Raw genomic sequence first — 20,754 nt, forward strand, 5'->3', positions numbered from 1 at the left:
TCTACAAGGTACTACAAGAGGAGTTGGTAAAGGTTTGGGACTTTATCCTAAGGACCATAGTAACTATTTGAGGAATTTTAAGTGGAGACGGGGTCAGATCACATTGCCATTTTTTTCTCTATTTTTTTTAAGTTTCTTTCTTTCTTTTGAGAGAGACACAGACAGAGCGAGTGGGGGAGGGGCAGAGAGAGAATCCCAAGCAGGCTCCAAGCTGCCTACTGCTGAGCCCGACACAGGGTTCGAACTCACAAACCATAAAATCCTGACCTGAGCCAAAACGAAGTCAGTTGCTTAACTGATTGAGCCACCCAGGAGCCCTTCATATTGCCATTTTACTTATTTGTTTATTGAGAGAAAGAGAAAGCATGAGTGGGGAAGGGGCAGAGAAAGAGACGGACAGAGGATCAGGAGTGGGCTCCGTGCTGACAGCAGTGAGCTTGATGCAGGGCTCAAACTCACTAACCATGAGATCATGACCTGAGCCGAAGTCAGACGCTCAACCGGCTAAGTCACCCAGGCACCCTTCACATTGCCATTTTTAAAAGATCTCCCTGGTTCTTTTCTGTGGAAAATGGATACAAGTGGATAAGATTGGAGACATGCTCAGGCATATAAGCCTAGATGTAGATGTGGAACAGGCAGGATTAGGGCTTTGCTGGCAGGAAGCAACAAAAGGACAATAGAGAGAAGGCATAAAAGATAGGCTTGCAGTGATATACCACAGAATAGGCTACAGGGAGTACAGACACAGGAGGGGCTGATGGGGAGAAGGGAGACTGAGGCACAAGTGGACAGGGGATCCCAATGAGGCCAAAAACTGTCTTGGTGGGAGTAGTTAAGAAAGCAAGCTGGAAGCACTGGATGATGAAGTGCATAAAGGAGGAGCCATTTCAGGGTATGAAAATGTCCGAAATGTAGCTTGGCAGAAGGTGACAACAAAAGAGTGGAAGAAAGAGAACAATACGAAAGATGAGGTGGCAAAATGTCAAGAGTCCAGGTTCTTCCAAGAAGCAGAGAAGCTCGGCCATGTGTGGTGCCTTTGGAATGATAGATTGAGAGCCGCTGGAAGGGCTTCAGGAGGATTCCTACATTGCCTCAAGCCTCTCCACTTCCCCTTGTCTAAGTGTTTGGCTTGGATAAATAAACGCAACTATTATCCCAGTCACTCAGGGATCCACAAACATGTTACATGAAGGGTTAAACACATATTCCTAGGGCAACCATGTGACCATGTGCATCATAAGCAGAAGAGTTAGGGATTACCAACTGACCTCGGTTCCTGTGGTCTCAGCCTGTGGCTTGTGCTCCATAGAGTGACCACCACACTACTTTCACTGTACCTACCGTCCATATCCTGTCTCTCCTACAGGACTATTAAGTTAAGGCAGATTCTACTTCCTTCACAGACCCTAATAGCATGCCTGGGATGTAACAGATGCTCAATAAAGAGTGAATCAATCCCACTTATATGAAGTACAAAACTGGCAAAACTAATTTATGGTTTTAAAAGTCAGAATAATGATTCTATCCTACATGGGATCAATGTTGTATTTCTTGAGCCGGGTGCTGTTTACAGGGATGTGTTCACTCAAAATTCATTGGTCTGGGGGTACCTAGGTAGCTCAGTCAATTGAGCATCTGACTCTGGATTTCGGCTCAGTCATGATCCAAGGGTCACTGGATCGAGCCCCACATCAGGCTCCTCACTAAGTGTGGAGCCTTCTTAAGATTCTCTTTTTTCCCTCTGCCCCTCTCCCTCACTCACGCTCTCTCTCTCTCAAATAATTTATTTTAATTTTAAAAAAAATTCATTGGTCTGTATGATTAAGATTTGTACATTTTTCTGTGTGTACGTTATGTTTCCATAATTTTTTAAATGGATGAATGAATCACTCAATCGACGATGGAACCTAACTTAGCTTAAATTTGAAGCGCTTTCCCAGCATAGACTTCCAACAGCAAGCTAAGGCAGGGGTTGGTACATCTTTTCTATAAAAGACCAGATATTAAGGTCTTAGGCCTCACAGGCCATACAGTCTCCATCACAAGTACTCAAATTCACTGCTATAGCATAAAAGTAGCCACGGATAATGTGTAAAAAAATGAACACAGCTGTGTTCCAACAAAATGTACTTAGGAATGCCAAAGCTTGAATTTCATATAATTTTCACATTTCCTAAAATAATAGTCTGTTCATTTTTTTTTAATCATTCGAAAATTTAAAAACCATTCTTAGCTCTCCAGCTCTACAAAAACAGGCTACGGACCAGATTTGGCCTGCAAGACATAGTTCAACCGACCCCTGCACCAAGGGTGTACCTGTAAAACACATTCCCTGGCCTGCAAACAGGCTCAGCCTATCCCTCCCCAACCTGCCGCTCAAGCACCCTCTCACCTTTGTAAGTAGGCAGACACTCCATCTTGTCACCACATGGATATTTACTGTCCCGAGGCTTGATGGGGTCCATTCGACAGACAGGGTATGGGTTGTAATCTTGTTTATACGTTGTGAGCAAATCCATGTTCTCTTCACTTGGGACGAACTGGTCGGGCTGGTAGACCTTCACTGGTAACACTTTGTGAGGCCCAAAATCTCTCCTAAAAGGAAAATAAGCACATGCCATTGACCCAGAAGAAGACTCACAAGGGTTTCAATTTAACCCAATTCTACAAACGTTTCCTGAGAAGTCATCTTCTACTCTGTCCCCCAACTGTTCTTCTTCTTCTGTTTCCCACTTTCACAAGAGACACTACCATTCTCTTCTCACCCAAGTCAGACAACTGAATGTCATCCTGGACCCACCCCATCATGGCACTGGATAATCACTCACCAAGTGCAGCCTCCCTCCACCTCATCAGTTTGTCTTTCCCCCTTAGTTTAGACCAAGTGAGGCATTTCTCACTTGGATCATGTGACAATTTACCACCTGGACTTCCTACTGCATTCCCACCAATTATATGTCAATCCCCGTAGTGTGGCCAGAATAAACTCCCTGAAATGAGATCACAAAAATGGGATCGTTTTACTCCCCTGCTGAAAAATCTTCCAGATAAAGCCAGACTTTCTAGCATGGAATATAAGCGTTCCTGGACCTGCCCCTGCCTTCCGCAGCAACCTCATCTCCTACCTCCACCCCGATCTACACTCTACTCTGACCACACTGAACCACTCTGAAGGCCTCTCTTCTGTGCCTCCTCTCTCCACTGGGGAAATAACTTTTCGTTTGCAGGTACCACAACCTCCTCATCTGTGCTCCCAATAGCTTCTCCCGCTGATATTGATCTCCTTCCTCTACTTGATCTTATAGAAAACCTAGAGGGCAGAAAAGTACAATAAATGGAGACACAGAGTCTTTCATTTCTCAGCTCTCTGGCATCAGTGTTCCCATTCTTTCAGGGAGTATGAAAACAATAGGACAGAAAAAGTATGATGGTCTTCAACCCCACAGGAAACACTCTTTTCCCAGAATATCCCACAGCTCTAAAATTGCCAAGATGCTAACTGTACCATCATCAGGAATGATCCTGGCAAAACCAGGGCTCAGCTTGAGTTTGCACTGTCTGGTAGGGCAGTCTTGACTCCCCACTGCTCAGTACAAACTCTTTTAAGCAAACATTTCCCCCCACCCCCCCCCAAAGGGCTTCTGATTTACACAACAGCCTGTTTTTGCTTGGAACCCATTTATCCAAGTGGACAAGTGGAAGGGAGATTTTTCCCTGACGGTGCTTGCCAAAACAACCTCGCCAAGGGAAGGGGGAGGTTTCCGGACAGGAAAACATCAGGCCCAAACACCAATAAAACCTACTTCCCGGCCAAAATCTGGAGCAGCATTACTGAGCCATGCTTGACTAACAAAGGTAACACGCTCCACTGTAACCTGTCTTGCATGAATTATACACATGGTTGTGAATAAACCCAAACTGGGGCCTGGAAGGGGCTTGGTGGGATGGGAGGAGGGAATTAGGAAGCAGGAGAATTCATCTCTCTAGGGCTCTAAGGGGGAAATGGGAGATGCTTCAGTTGAACTCCCAGTAACTCCCTCTGAGTAGATTTAAAAATATATCTCAGCAGCAGTTATAGGGTCTTCAGCCTGGGCTCCCTTCCCAAGGGCCGCATGTTGGCAAACAGCAAGAGGAAGCTGAGTGACCCAACGCATCTGGAAGCTGACTCTGTAAATTGGGGCTTATGGAGGGAACAGGCTAAACAAGAATCCAAGGGTCAGTTCCTCATTTCTACTCTTTTTAGTGTACAAGTGCCTCATGCTGGTGTCTGTTTAATACTAAACCAACTGCAGCAGGGAACGAGGACTGGCAGCCCCAGGCCACAGAGCCACAAAATGACTTTCATCAGAAAGTGTGCTCCCAACAGGAGGTGAGCACTCCTCACCCCCAAAAGGGGTAGAGGCAGCCTGAGACCACATATCCCCACATAAACCCACGTTCACTGGCGGCAGCCCAAGGGTTCAGCCCTCTTCATTTCCAAGAAGGAGTATCAGGCGAGATCCAGGGCAAGCAAGGAGGAACAGAGCTGAATGCCCAAGCTGCCCCATGGAGCACCCCCAACCCCAAAGCAGCCAGGAGTGCTTTCCAGTCACAGGCCTGCCATGCTCTGGGACCCTTCACGCAGAGACATCCTCTTCTGCCATTATTCCTAGCGAGGGAACCAACCTTCCCCTCAGAGAGGTTGTGAGAACCTTTCTTCAAGGGCTGCCAAGCTCAAGGACAATGAAAATATGCTTAATGCCTTTACTTGCTGCTGTTTCCACAGGAAAAGAGCAGATAAATACCAACCAAACTCACCAGCTCATGGGTCATCCTGAAGTTGGTTACTCAAAGATAAGAGCTGATACAGTAAAATCCTTGCTCAGCATGTTTAAGGAATGAAACTGTTAACTGAATCTCCTTCTCTGGTACAAAATTCAAGTTTCTTTGTGAAAGTACACCTATGGTCCTATTTCCTGATCAGCTATAACAAAGCAAACGATCTTTGCAGGAGTTGGGGGCAGGGGGTGATCTACTTCTGAAGAGTGGTAAAGTTTTAAGTTTAAAGTGTAACTCATTTATATCCAATGCAAAAATATTTACTGTGGCTAAGAGTGAATTTGATCAGAATATATGTGTTCCCTCATTATGTTTTTATGTTGAGAACATTCATTGAAATCTACCATTAACCACAACATAACTGCATGTCCCCAATCTCACATAATCTTACAATCTTTAAGGTCATGTAAGAGAAAAGTATTTTATTCTTCCCAGAAATTGCTCAAATTTAGTAGCTTTTTTCTATTTAAGAACACTCCCCCCTTTCTTCCTGTCTTACATTCCCTACCTAGTCCCTGTACCCCTTATGACTATGAACCAAGAAAAAAATTGGTCAAAGATGTTAAGTCTTTTTTAGGTGCGCAGCCATAAAAGTTATATAGTATGGAAAGCCAAGAGTTAAACCTCCAAGTTAAGCAAAGGTTAAAGTGGCCCTGCTGGGAAAGTCATAACAACTTGACCTCCAATCCTCACGCAAAGCTAAAGAAAGATTTTTGACCAGAGTCTGACAAAATGAAAGAAGAAATAACGTAACAACCAACTAGGGCCCTAAGCCTGGAAATGGGAAATGAAGCCTGGGAAATGGGAAATGGGCCTCTCTGTGATAAAGAGGCCATGTAATACTTTTTTTAACCACTGATGTTTATCTCCAAAAACTTCAGTACTTGTTAGTGTGTCCAATTAATCAATATATTAAATGGAATCCATTTTAAAAAGATTTGCTCCTCTTGCCCAAAGCCAATCCCTTCATCCTTATCCTAAATCCCCTCCCTCTTCCTCAGGAACCTGTTAAGTCGGCTTCACACCCAGCATGGGGCCCAACATGAGGCTTGAACTCACAACCCTGAGATCAAGACCTGAGCTGAGATCAAGAGTCAGACACTTAACTGACTGAGCCGCCAGGAACCTGTCTATATACTCATCTGTGTTTTAACCTTTTCCTTTGTCCTGGCTTCTTTTCTCAGTAGTTTATCATTCTTCTGTTTTTCCTAACTTAAAAGGAAAAAACTAAAGTGATACAACCACCCTCAATGGAGTCCACTCCCCTCCCCTCTTTCTTCCAGAAAGTGTTGTCTACACACAGACTTGCCTTCCTCACCTCCCACCCACCCTCCCATCTAATCTAGTTCTGCTAACCCTTCCCTCTAGCCCAGGCCAGGTTTCCAAGTCCAGTCACTGCTCTTTAGGTCATTATCATCCTGAACCATCCTAACAGCATCTATACTTTCACTCGTCTTTTTAACACTCTCCCTTGACCTCTGTGATTCTCCTCCTCATGATTTGTCCTCTCTCTCAATCCCCCCCTCTACAGGGTTTGGCTCTTTGTCAGTTGATTTTATTTCATACATGGAATTCAAACATTTCCCAAGGTTAAAAGGAACCCTCTAAGGAAACCATTATGTCATCACAGGCAGGCTGAGAGCCCAGCCCAGCACACTGAGAAAGATCCTACAGCTGATTCACAGGGCTTGATTCATGCCCCTGATCCTGATAAGGACACACTGAGCCCTCCTTTTCTGTGCTGTGACAGACAGGATTCTAAAAACCTGCCTCCAGGATTCAAGTTACACAGTCTCTGTCTCCTGCCCTACTCTCTCAACTCCTCAATGCCCACTAGAGCTGAAGCTAACATCTGTCACCACTTCACATCATCTCTGCACAAAAATATGAAAAACAACTACCTATGAGCACTAAAGAGCACAAGATAGGCAGATTCTGGAGCAAAGCCCACAGGTAGAAGAAGGGACTAGTACTGCACGAGCCTCTGTGTAAGTTTCCATTTTCTAGCGGGTTTCTTGTTTTGGTTTCCCAGAGTTTGCAGTCTGAAAGCAGGCCTCAATCTGTGCCGTGCCAAGCTGCAGCCATAATGTGAACAGAAAACCTCCCATCTTTGACTGGAAAACCAGAGGACCAAGTTTGAGGCAACCACAGGTGCTGGAAAGTAAGGAAAAATTCCTGGAAAGGAGAAAACCCAAGACAGGAAGCTCTAGCTTCTGTACATAAACTGGACCCAGGTCTCCTGCTGACCTTACATGTATGAGGCAGACTTCAAGCAACCATGCCAAAGAACTGAACTGATGAACTGACATTGGAGCTGTCACCCAAGACACAGAGTTGCATTTTGAATCGAATCAAATTACCTCCTATCTGCCTTTAAAAAAAAAAAAGGAATATTAATAAAATAAGTTCTTTGGAGGAATGTAAAAAAAAAAAAAAAAATCCAGAGTGTTTACAATGTAACTTTAACAATGTACAGGATCAATCCAAAACTCATTGACATACATACAGGAAAAATGTGACCCATTTCCAGGGGGAAAAAAAGAGAATCACGAAAACCAACTTCAAGCAGACCCAGATGTTAGAATTAGCAAACAAAGATTTTAAAGCAGCTATTCTAACTATGCTAAATTATAAAAACCAAAATAAGGTCATAAAAAATTAAAAGGTAGGAAATTCTTAAGAGAAACTATCTAAAGTTAATGAAATGCAACTTCTAAAACTGAAATATACATCTGTAATAAGAGAGTCGCTGGATGGGCTTAATATCAGAATAAAGCTAGAGAAAAGACTCCGTGAACTTGAAGACAGATGAATAGAAACTATCCAATTTGAAAAACAGAGAAAAAAAGATTGGCAGAAAGAAATGAACAGAACTTCAGAGACAGAAAAAGTACTTGAGGAAATAATGGTCAAAATGTTTCCAAATCTAATCAAAGATACACAACATCCAAGGCTCTGAAATTGCCCAGGCAAGTCTAGTGCTGAGCCCTATTTCTGCATTTCTTCATTAATTCTTGGGCCCAAACTACAGGGGCTGTAAGTATATCCGCAGGGGTATAAGAAAAGTACGTATTTGAACGGAGAACATGTAAAATCCAATGAGTAGGGAAAGACTTAGGATCAGTACCATCTTTCCTGCTTTCTTCCTGGCATTTAGAGAGGACTCCAAATGCCTTTTCTCTTTTAGCCCTTTCCCCTAACTCTACTCAGTTTAACCAAGAGTCTTGTCAATAAATGAAGAAATCCACACTGCCAGCTCCCTGCCCTCTGACCTTAAGCCAAACCCATCAAGTCAGAACCCCATTCCATCTTCTTTCCTATGCCTCCCGTTCACTCTCCCCATGGTTCCACTCCCCTTAGAATAAAGATGTAATACCACCTTGAAGACTTACTTCTTTCTTCTCAGGTTATCCACTCTGCCATCTTTAGGGATCTGCCTTAGCTAACACAATAATGTCCCAAAATGGGGCCCAAGTGTTTTACATGGTGACATGCCTAAAGGGAAATGAGGCTTGAAGTGCAAACCTCTTATTCATAAATTGATCTCCACTCTATCCGAGCTAAAGGCAGATCCTATAGAAGAGAATCACTAAGGGCTGCAAGAAACTGCTTCATATTAAGAAGGGCTGAAAATCATGAGCATTCCTCTTATGGCACCTGCTGTAAATCCCTAAGATTTACAGTCAGTAAGCGTTGTGTGCAGCTGTAATCATGCCTCATGCTGGGATGATAACCTTTCCAGAAACCAGGTGTTTTTTGTGTCTGGGCTTAATCATCAAACCCAGCCAACCCTTGAGCCACATGACTTTTTTCATTCAGCAGGTGGCAGCCCCATGTCCAATCTCAGACACTAAGTTGGGTCAGACTTTATATAGAGAAGTGGGTGGAAGTTCAGGTAATAAGAGTTCTAAGGGCAGAGAAGTGACAGTCCATGCAGATATAGCAGGGTGCAAACGCAGGGCTGACCCATCCCTTCTCCCAGAAGCCTCTGGCAGAGCATCCAGATGACTCCTCTGCATTTCCTCATATGGAATAGCTCTGCTGTATATGAAGTATACTGACCAGAGCCACTGCTAAGTTTATATAGTTCGGAAAACACGGTTGGTCAAAATCTTGATTTTTGATAATTTATCTTATTAAAAGCTCATTAGAACTTTAAAAAAATACACCCTGACAGGGACATAGTCTTACTCTCACTCTCTGAAAACTACTGCCCAGCGTGGCAGGCACAGGGCTGAGATATGAAGTTGAGGTATGGGCAAGGGAAGAAATGCTCTCTGCTGATTTTCCCCCTTGGTTCTCTATCTGGGGAAGGAAATAAAGGGGAGGAGAGAAGCATTTCTGCCCTTTTTCCTTCCCAAGGGTAACCTTGATCCTTCTACCTTTTCTTTTTAAGGCCCTTATGGTCATTAACAACTTGTTTTGGAAATTCTTTCAGTATCTGCAGTCCTCCATTTTGGTCACATTTTGACATGAATGATACTATTACTCTCAACCTGGCAGAGACAGAGAGACCTTCTGGGTGACATGTTTATGGCTTTAGGTGACATGCAGCAAGGAAACCTTAGGACAGGTCAGAGGGGAAGTTTTTGCTGCAGCAAAGCACCGTCAGGGAGAAGGAAGGCATGTGGGCTCCATCTGGGGACCTCACTGCTAGGTGATGGGGCAGGGCTCCTGCCCCAGAATAAGGATTTGTCCTCATCCTCCTAAGCTTGTGGGCAGCCAATAAAGAGCAACCTTCAACATCCAACCTTCAAAGCATCCTTTTCTGTATTTCCGGGACAGAAAATATATCTCTAACACAACAATATCTGAAGCTGTCCTGTACTTTCCATTTTCCATTTCACACATTGCTCTTGATTTCCTGCAAACTGGGTAGGAAGAGAGGAGACCAGCATCTAGAAGCTCAATGTGATATTTGCAAGCCATTCCGCAAGCCTACCTTCATCTTTTCCTACCCATTACAGGTCTCTTATACATATGCCTAGGACTTTTCATCAGCAACGACCATGATTTCTCAAAAGGAAAAGCAGTGCTTGGGAATGGTCCACATCTCTTGGTGTGGTCTTCAGACTCTTAGAATTCTAAGACTGCTATTTTCTTGGTAAAATGAATCCCAAATTCATATTGTCTTAGAAGCCATAGGTTGGAAAAACAGGTTGCATAGAATATAATATTTTTAGTACTCAGAAACATTGTGCTTAAACAAAATCATATTAAGATATCTGTCTAGCATAAAAGTGATCTGATTCAAGTCATACATCAGATGAGGCCCTCAGCTCCCTCCCACCTCAGGTTGCCCCTCTCCACTGCTTCCCACCGTACTCAGGAATCTGTTGGCTTCATTTCTCTCTTTATGGGTCTTTCTGCCCTATAACCCACACATGGACTTCCTTTGGATCTAGAACATAGCACTTTTTTGTAGGAATATTTCATGCCTCCATGCCACAATCTCAAAAGAGGATGTTTCCAGGCCTAGTGTGGGGAAAACCTGGAGGCAGAATGAATTAGAGCTGTTCTGCTTCACCTGGGTCATCTGGGACCTTTACTAGGAAAGCACAAAATTATGAGCAACAGGGGAGCAATAGGAAGAAAATTTACCAGGCCTTGCGTCCTGTAATGTGCAGGCGCTGTGCCGGAATAATTTACATACTCTGTGATCTGTACCTCCCAGCAACCCTGCCCTGTAGGGAAGAGGAATGCAGGGGCAGAGAAGGCATCCCTCTGTCAGGTCTCATCTGGGGACCAACTATATATCTGGGACCCTGCCCAACTGCACTCAAAGGTGTTTCTACTCCACTGGGTCACCAATCACAGGTCACCACCCAGGGGCCATTAACCAAGTTGTCAATGGCAGATTCTGCTAGTCTTACAACATGTAGAACAGACCTGAAATTGATCAGTTTCCCCACCCTCTCAATACAGATACTTCTGCAATCCTAATACACTGTGAGCCAGGTGGTTCAGTCTCTAAACTGGATTCTCTAAAGAATCCGAGTTTGGAAGTCAAGAGCAATTTAAAAGGAAATACCACTCACCTTTGAACAATGAAGAGGTAAGGGATGCTGACCTCCTATGCAGTCACATATAACTTTTCATTCCCCCAAACTGTTCATAGCCTACTGTTGACCAGAAGCCTTACCAATAACAGTCAATTAATGTATTTGATGTGTGATATGTCTTATATACTATATTCTTACAATACGATAAGCTAGAGGGGCACCTGGGTGGCACAGTCAGTTAAGCATCTGACTTTGACTCAGGTCGTGATCTCACAGTTCGTGGGTTTAAGCCCCACATTGGGCTCTATGCTGACAGCTCAGAGCCCAGAACCTGCTTCATATTCTATGTCTCCCTCTCTCTCTGCCCCTCCCCCTCCCCCACTCACACTCTGTCTCTCGCTCTCAAAAATAAACATTAAAAAAAATTTAATAAGTAAAATAAATAAGCTAGAGAAAACAAAATGTTATGAAGAAAATCATAAGAGAAAATACACCCACAGTACAGTACTGTATTTATTGGGAAAAAATCTACATGTAAATGGACGCGTGCAGTTCAAATCTAAGTTGTTTAAGGGTCAACCGTAGTCTTTGTTCATTCTTGAAGAACATTCACGGGGACCTCAATTCAAAGTCTACAGCATAATTTCCAAAGAGCTCCCTCTGTATCACCAAGTTTCCTTTCACTACTACCACTATCACTACACCACCCAACCTGACCTGGAGCTTTGGCACCCAAAGCCAAAACTCTCTTTTCAGAAGCAGACCCCCCACCATTTCATGCCTTTATACTTTACTTAACCTCCAATCCTTTGCTAGGTAGATCATTTTAGCCTTCCTCACCTCTACACCAGCAAGTAACAATTCTTTCCCTGTAAGAAGAAGTGGAAAAAAAACTGAGCTGGCTAATAAATGCAGAATTTCATTTCTGAGATACAACATATTAACATTAAAGGCCTTGATAGCATCTATTACACTGCATATTGATGCACTAATACTGCACATTATATTAATATTGTGCATCAGCACTGACATTACTCCATTAGTGTGCATTCGTATATTTATTCTTCTCGCACTCACCTTGACGTGGTCAAACCTTCCATGGGCACAGACCCTTTCTGGTACTCCCGCTTAGGCTTGAAGGATTCTCTGGGCAGGTAAGAGTGATAGAGAGGGTAGTTCTCGGTGTATTCGGAGAGAAGACATGGTTTCTCTATTTTATCATAAATCTTGGTAGGGAGATGTGGACAGTGATGCCGCCTATAAAAAAGGCATAAAGTTAGGTCTGTTCCCTTCTTGGAAAGGATATGTACAGTTTAACAAGGTTACCTTCTCAAAATGGGATCCCAGCCTTTAAAATCAAAACCGCCAGCACTGAAAACAGGAACTCAACCTTTCCTTTTCTCTACTAAACTATCAAGTGGCCAAAAAAAAATTTTAATGATGTATAACTGCAATTGGTTAATCATCAAAATCCCTTAAAATCATAAAATTATACACAAGCATGACTGACGTTCAGCCACTATAGATACCATACTGCCTGTTTAAATTTGAAATATTTCCAGGGCACCTGGGTGGCTCAGTCAGTTAAGGGTCTGACTCTTGATTTCAGCTCAGATCGTGATCTCATGGTTCATGAGTTCGAGCCCTACGTTGGGCTCTGCACTGACAGCATGGAGTCTGCTTGGGATTCTCAGTCTCCTGTCTCCTTCTCTCACTCTGCCTCTCCCCTGCTCATGCTCACTCATGCGTGCTCTCTCAAATAAATACACTTAAAAAATAAAATAAATAAAATAAAAATGAAATACTTCCACACCATGGTAGGTAAATCATCATGGCCCGGAGCCTTTTGAGTGCTCCTCCCAACTGGCCTCCCCTGAGACCTCCCTGGGCCTCCCAATCCCGCAGCAGTTGGGGCTCACCCCCTGACCGGACAGGGTGCTCCAGGGCTGTGCACTAACCCTTTCCAAATTGGCTGCTTCCTGGATCAATTCAGAATATCACCTTCCCATACAAGTGACCTCACGAAGAACAAAACTACCTCAGTTCCAAGCACACTATACACCACTGACTACGTGAACCTGTTTCACATTGAAAGTCTGGCTCATTTCTCCTTTTAGGTCTCACCTCAACTCTTGCTTCCATAGAAAGACTTCCACTGGTTATCTTCTATTTTCCATACGCCCATACCCCTGGCACAAGGTTCTCTCTCTCATCCTGGTGTATGCCTTTCCCATCACTAATTGCTATCTGTCATCAGCAGGTTTGTTGGTGAGTTTGTTCATTATCTGTCTCATCTACCAAGCTCAGTACCTTTTCTATCTTGTTCACTGCTACAGCCCCTTAGCCTGCCTGGTACACAGCAGACTGTCAATAAACAGTCACTGAACAAATGATTAAACACATAAATAAATGATTCAATAAATGTTATGCCTCATTACACAAATAGATGAGTTAAGATGGCAGAGAAGTAGGGAGACCCTAGGATTACACAAATAGATGATAGAAAATAATTTGAAGTTATAATTTATGGTGAGTTTTCCCATCTTACATGCATGGCAATAAATGAACCCTATTATTCTACTTACTGCTAGACAAAGGGCAGCTCTTTGAGCTTTCAAAACCTAAGTAGTATATCAACTATTCATATGTCCACATACGATTCTTACAAACCAGTTGGGACACCTGTCATCTTCAGGCACCAGCACATCACCAAAATTGTATGTGAGTGATTTCCAACTTTGTTATATCAAGGAATAGCTGATTTTTGAACTTTTTTACACTGGTTTTAATTAGAGAAACTAAAATACACAGACTTCTGAGGCGGCACATAAGGGAAGAACAGGGGAAGAGAGAAACGGACTTCCAGAGAACTCATCACTATTCTAATTAAAGTTATTTTCCAGGCAACAATTTGCATGCTATTCCTGTTGTTTGTAAGTTCAACCCTTTATACAAATGTGGCTGCCACCACTGTTGTTACTACGTACTTCTCTTCAACCTCCCAAGCTCTAGAGAAAATGATCAATACCTGTACGGTTCAGATGGCTAGAACTGCATATTAACAAGTACCTTTAAAGAGATCCCTGTTTGTTTTCTTCACATTTGTAGGTTTGTATATCAGAAAAGCCTTAAGATGGCGTAAACTTGCCACATTTATTTTTAAGTTTTTAAAGTAGTCTCTACACCCAGTGTGAGGCTCAAACTCACAACCCCAAGATCAAGAGTCGCAGCCTCCACTGACTGAGCCATCCAGCCACCCTAGTTTTCATTTCTGTTATTACAGAAGTACTACTGGGTTTGTGGTAAATATTTTAGATTCTCTTAATTATTCATAAGGAAATATTCCATAAATATGTCATCCTTATAGTACGAATATCTGAATTGCAGTGTTAAATATGTGCAATAAAAGTTTAGTTTTCCTTTTTCAAAATGCACAGTGTTGGCATTTTGTGTTCAAAGGTGATTATGCATCTAACATTTTATATATTTAATAAAATATGCCCTAATAATAGGTACATAAGTTGATGAGTGCTTTAATCTTCCATCCACTCGAGATAATTGTTGTGTTTGCATAGTAAACAAAATAACCATATTCCATGATATGTAAACATTAGATATTATTACTGTTTGTGTGTTCACAGTCTGTCCAATTATCTGAGCTTTCAATCTGAGCCCAACTAGAACCCTATCATTCTAGGGTTTCTACAAACCTCAAATCAAAAGCCAAGAATTGCTGGCTACCAAAAATGCCTTTGCAGATATATTTTATTCACCCACACTCTTTGAGAGAAAAGTCAAAGTTTTATTAAGAATAACTTAGATTCAGGCACTTGCAATAAAATCGACTCTACAAGCATAGCAATATTTTCCCTCTCCAGTGCCCTTGTTTTTTAAACCAGCAAAATTTTGTTTTTATATAGCCCCCCTGTCTATAATGTTACTTTTTTACTTTAAAAAAGAGTGGAAAGACTTATTCCTAAAGAAAATAAATGTAATAGCAAAATACTACATTGTGACGGTATCATGAGAGGGAATTTCAATATGGCAACAAGCTTCTACCCAGATTCTAATGTTCCTTTAAGTGGAATTGTATCTATCTATGGGGAGGGGGTCATGTTTTATTTGACTTGCTGCTAGTTAACTAAAATCTGTCTCTCTTTGAAGTATTAAGAAACTCTTATTTGAAAGTAAATGTTCCTAGGTGCCGGGGTGACTCAGTTGGTTAAGCAAATGACTCTTGATTTCAGCTCAGGTCAAGATCTCACAGTCATGAGATTTAGCCCCACAGCAGGCTTGTGCTGAGCATGGAGCCTGCTTGGGATTCTCTCTCTCCCTCTGCCCCTCCCCCACTTATGCGCACATGTGCCCTCAATCTCAAAAAAAATAAAATAAATGTTTCATTGCCTGAGTCTGCTCATAGGGCCACCTCCTTTCCTTACCTGTAACCCAAAACCCTGAGCATCCCTCTCAAGTCGCCAAGCACCATATCTCCTCATTGGTCTGCCCATCCCTTTCCTAAAAGGGAAAACACTTCAATCCTTAATTTTTAGTGGACCTAGTCAGTGATTAATGAAAGTGTGTGCAATCATCATGGTTGGGGTATTTTCAGGTAGGCCTGGCAGTCATGAACCAAAGAAAGGAGACCTCTTAAAACTGTCTGATACTTGTATGATTTTAGAAGCTGCATTGGCTTGTTCAGGAACACATATTCTCATGAGCCTAGATGGGGCCACTAGGCAGAGAGGGCAAAGGGGAGGGAGAAGGTTTCTTTATCAGAACTCTCTAAAGTCTTTCCACTCCAGAATTTACTGAAGGACCACAGGAAAAAGGAAATAATGCTGACTTTTTCTGTTATTTGGTAAAGGTAGTAGTAGAACTACTCAACAGACCACAGAAAATGTTAATAATAGTTAACTCTGAACACTGACTCCAAGCTAGAATCATGGAATTTTAAAAATTAAATTAAGGGCTCCTGGGTGGCTCAGTCGGTTAAGCATCTGATTCTTATTTTCGGCTCAGGTCATGATCTCAAGATTCGAGAGTTTGAACCCCATGTTGGGCTCTGTGCTGACAGTGTAGAGCCACTTGGGATCCTGTCTCTCCGTCTCTCTGCCCCTCTCCCCTACTCATTCTCTCTCTCAAAATAAACTCTTTAAAAAGTTATAAAAAATTTAAAAACTACTTAAATATTTTAAAGGACCATGGGGAATACCTGAGCCAATGTCCTCACAATGCTAATGAAAAAATCAGAAGCTCAGAGAACGATGTGCAGGATCTAGCCATGGACAAAACCTAATTCTCCTTCGCATCTGAATGACCAGGTTCATTTCCTGACATCTAGGTCTCAAGGAACCCTAGAATGGATGAAAGAACTTTAAAGATATGACAAGTACCTCCAGCATAGCGCCATCTGACAGAGATAGAATGCAAGATGTGCATGAGAGCCGCGTACATCATTTTAAATGTTCTAGTGACCACATTAAAATGGTAAAAAAGAGGGGTGCCTGGGTGGCTCAGTTGGCTACACGTCTGACTCTCAGTTTCAGCTCAGGTCATGATCTCACAATTTTGTGAGTTCGAGCCCCACATCGGGCTCTGTGCTGACAGTGCAGAGCCTGCTTGCGATTCTCTCTCTCATCCTCTCTCTCTGCCCTTCCCCTGCTCACACTGTCTCTGTCTCAAAATAAATAAACTTGAAAAAAAAAACTTAAAAAAAAAATAAAATGTTAAAAGAGGTAAAGTTAATCTTAAATACTTTAATCCAATGTATTCAATATAATTTCAACATATAATCAGTATAAAAAATTAAGATATTTTATTTTCATACTACATCTTTAAAATGCAATATGGGTTTTATATTCACAGCACATCTCCATGAGGAATACCACATTTCAAGGGCTCCGTAGCCACGTGCAGTGGTAGCTTCCCTATCTGGAAAACACAATCTAGAATTGGAAGGAACAGACAAAAGAATTGCCAGCCCTTTGATGCTGGTTTTCAAGTGGAAGAAAGACAAAGATGCCTAGAAATATTTTCTTTGACTAATATCCTGTTTGTCTCCTCCTTGGATTCTCTGACCTACCTTCGTGTGACATGAACAGGGACGTTAAAAGACATGAAAAATTGAGTTTTCCCTAATTCTTCCCACTCCATTGGGCCAAGCTTCAGTTCCATGCACCTGTGATGCCCTCTGGAGCTGCTCTCTTTCCTACCACTTCCACTTTTCCAGAATGCTTCTCTTTCTTCAAAGCCCATCTCGACAACCATTCCTGTCACCACCACCACTCCAGGAAGCTACTGAAAATGCTACCACACTGTCACTGGCTACGACTCACACTCTCTTCTCTAAGTGTACATGGCTTTGTGTCCCTACCTCTTTTAGGACACTTCTGTACTTCCTGACACAGTCATCTCCTTATAAACTTTCAGGTTAAGAATTCTCAGGGTGACTGGGTGGCTCAGTCAGTTAAGCATCCGACTTTGGCTCAGGTCATGGTCTCAGGGTTCATGAGTTTGAGCCCCGCATCGGGCTCTGTGCTGACACCTCAGAGCCTGGATCCTGCTTTGGATTCTGTCTTCCTCTCTCCCTCTCCACTTGTGCGCTCATGCTCACTCGCTCTCTGTCTCCCTCCCTCTGTCTCTGTCTCTGGCTGCAAGCACAGATGTTCATCATGGCAAAAAGCTTTCAACGTGATATTCATCATGATGAAAAGCATGGCAATTTTTCCTGCCACCATCAAGCTGCATGATTAATAGCTAGTTAATATGACTTCGGACTTCTCAAACAAATAAACCTCTAACAGTCTTTTAGATCATAACCTGTTTCTAAAAAGAATAGCAACTATGGATATCAGTGACTTCCCTTGCCTCTACCATGGTTTTCCAGACTCCCCTGAGCCAAGTCTGGCACAGGCAATGAAAAAGGCTCTCCTTCACTCCTCTCCTTTGCTTCAGGAGGCAGCACACATGGCAGAAAAGGACTTTGGAGGCAGGAAGATCTGGTTTCCAATTCTAGCTCTGTCACGGACTACATGTGTAAAGTTAAGGAAATCAGTTACTTTACTCTTCTGAACTTCAATTACTTCCAAATATGTAGAAAACTTCCACTTAGTAGGATTTTGTGGATTAAATCAAATACTGGAGGTAAAAGGCCTAACCCAGTCCAAGGCAAGCAATCTGAAATTAATAGGCTGTTTATTGAGCAATTACTATCCACCCCATGGGCTAAGAGATTTATGTATTATCCCACCTAATACTCACAGCAATGCTATGAGCAAGACACTGTTATCTCCATTTTACAAACATCAAACTGAGACTGTAGGAGGTGTTATTTCACTCAAGGCCATATAGCCAGACTGTAATTAAATCAGGACTAAAACCCCAGATATTCTGCCTGATTCCAAAGTCTGTGCCCTAATCATGGGCATACATTGTGTGCCTTCAGGGGATGCCAGCCTGTACTAAACACCTCTGTTTCCTGGCTGCCCTGGTAAATGTGAGGGCAGTCAATTCACAGGCAGTTCTCAGACCTGCCCTTTCTCCTTCACTAGACTCAGAATCTTCCAAGGCAAGATACACTCCTCATTCTCAAGGACCCCAAAACTACTCTAATACAAACCAATAAATACATACAATTCCAAATGCTCTTTGAAACTCTGACCTTTCCACGGAATCTCTTACATTGTCGAAAAAAGAGCAGATCATTAAATAACACTAACAACGAGGAAAACAAAGAATATGGAACACTGGATCCAAAAGGACCCATGAGATCAGCCAGGCCTGCAGCTTCATCGCGCAGATGTGGACACTGAGAGCAAGAGGCACGGAGCCACTGCCTAAGGTCACACAGCTGGTCAGCAGCAGCGTTCACCTCGGGTCCCATATCACCACCCACGTAATTGACTTCCAGTTACAATCCAATTTAAAACTCAAAGTTCACACTCTTAAAGGATTTGCAGCCCATTTTTCCTTTTTCCCAGTAGTTGGGAGCCCGTGACCTGTCACAGCTGCTGTGTGAGGAAGGAAAACAGAGCAGAAAATGCATTCTTGGTCTAGGAGGTGGGAAGCTGCCAAGGATCACCAAACCTCCAGTCATAAAAGTCATCTTTTCAGTCTGATAGTTAAGAAAGAATCCAGAGTGTTTAGGATAACAAAAACTTTAAGTTCCTAGAGGTGGAGTCTTCTCAGAGGAGAACCCATGTCTCTAGAATGGTCTTCTGCCTGAACATGAGAAGCTCACAAAGCCAACCCAAGTGGCCTCTGGGGATGAGTAAAGCCAGTGCTTTTTCCTGACGTGTGCATTACCTGCAGTGGTTTATAAACTTTCAAAATGTTCACTAAAATTTCTTCTCTCATGTGCATAAATATACCCAGAGAGGCAAAGGGACAAGTGAGAAACCTTTTATAACTGCTAAATAAGACCATTTTTGAACATAGATATATATTTCAGGCCAGTCTTGAGACAAAGGGACTCATACTACCTACTAGATCTTTAAAGAATCAGAACAGGGGCGCCTGGGTGGCGCAGTCGGTTAAGCGTCCGACTTCAGCCAGGTCACGATCTCGCGGTCCGTGAGTTCGAGCCCCGCGTCGGGCTCTGGGCTGATGGCTCAGAGCCTGGAGCCTGTTTCCCATTCTGTGTCTCCCTCTCTCTCTGCCCCTCCCCCGTTCATGCTCTGTCTCTCTCTGTCCCAAAAATAAATAAAGGTTGAAAAAAAAAAAATTAAAAAAAAAAAAAAAAGAATCAGAACAGTGGGAGAAATCTGAGTAACTCCAGCTTATATCCAGCCCACAGTACTAGGGATTGGAGCAGGGATTATCAACTAGAATTCTTTGGTGGCAACTCATCCCTCAGGGGATCAGATTCTGAGTGACAGAAAGCAGGGCCAAAACTTTAAATATGTGAGGGAGGACAAGCAACCTGAAGACCGTTTGGTAGAAATATGACAGATGCAAATGATGAACCAACAACTAGCAGTGCCTGATGTTAAGGGAGGTGGGGGTACAGTGAAGAGATTCTGAGTCACAAGTTTAGGGAGAAAGATCATCTTGATTGATCAGCCATGTCTGTCAAGGAGGCCAGGCTAGGGAAGTGGAGATGGGTGAGGAATGAATCAATCAACCAATCAACAAAAGGGAAGGAAAAGAAGAAGGAATTTGGCTGAAAATGGTGTCTTGTAGGAATGATACATTTGGAAAACATATGGAATGACAACAAAGTCATAAAAGTGCAAATCAAGTCCTTGAGAAGATCAAGTAATTAAAAATGAGGACAAAATCTTGAAGAACACTAGGATTTAGGAAGCAGGACAATGAAGTTTCAAGGTAGGGGGAAAAAGTGACAAAAAGAAGAAAATTCAGTGACACAAGAGTCAAATAAGAAAAGATTTAAGTGTTCAACAGTTAAATTGCTACAGAAAAATCCAAAAGTCTGGGGGCAGAGAAGAAGACATCTCCTCTGTTGACCAGAAAGCAACCTTAGTAGAGTGGCTGGGCTGGAACCATAGAATCAATGATGCTAAAGAAGTGGAGGTAGAGAGACCACCATGCTGAAGAATCTGGTAGCAAAAGTGGCAAGAAAACTTGAACCAGAGCTCAAGACATTACCCAGAAAGTACACAAGAATTCTTAACCATGTGATCATTATCAGGAAGCAGTGGGTAGAAGTCCAATCGTCTTTGTAGGTAGGAGAACAGATTAGCAGATAGGGATTCTCTGATGAGCAAAAATAACTGATGTAGCCACAGACTGAGAAGAGAAGGTGGATGAGGTTCAAGAGACAAGATGAGAGAGGGGAGTCAGCAACACCAATCTGATGGCCTCCACCCAGAGTACAAGGGCACCAAGAGAGGGAAAGCAGGTAAGGTGGGATGGCAGCTGGAAGAGAGGTTCAAAGTATGCATAGGGCACTCTGGGGAATGCACTTAAGAGG

At 42.7% G+C, this 20,754-nt stretch overlaps 1 protein-coding gene across 1 annotated transcript in view; it reads right to left on the reverse strand.

The window, feature by feature from the left end:
- The window catches only part of SAXO1 (stabilizer of axonemal microtubules 1), a 95,513-nt gene that overhangs the window by 10,648 nt on the left and 64,111 nt on the right, over window positions 1-20,754 (reverse strand). Inside the window, exons 2-3 of the mRNA XM_045468666.1 lie at window positions 11,901-12,080; window positions 2,396-2,598 (exon numbers count right to left, since the gene is read on the reverse strand). Coding sequence (XP_045324622.1) covers window positions 2,396-2,598; window positions 11,901-12,080 — 383 coding nt within the window. The remainder of the gene's footprint in view (window positions 1-2,395; window positions 2,599-11,900; window positions 12,081-20,754) is intronic.

This window comes from Leopardus geoffroyi, chromosome D4, assembly GCF_018350155.1.
Source record: "Leopardus geoffroyi isolate Oge1 chromosome D4, O.geoffroyi_Oge1_pat1.0, whole genome shotgun sequence".
Taxonomy (NCBI): Eukaryota; Metazoa; Chordata; class Mammalia; order Carnivora; family Felidae; genus Leopardus; species Leopardus geoffroyi.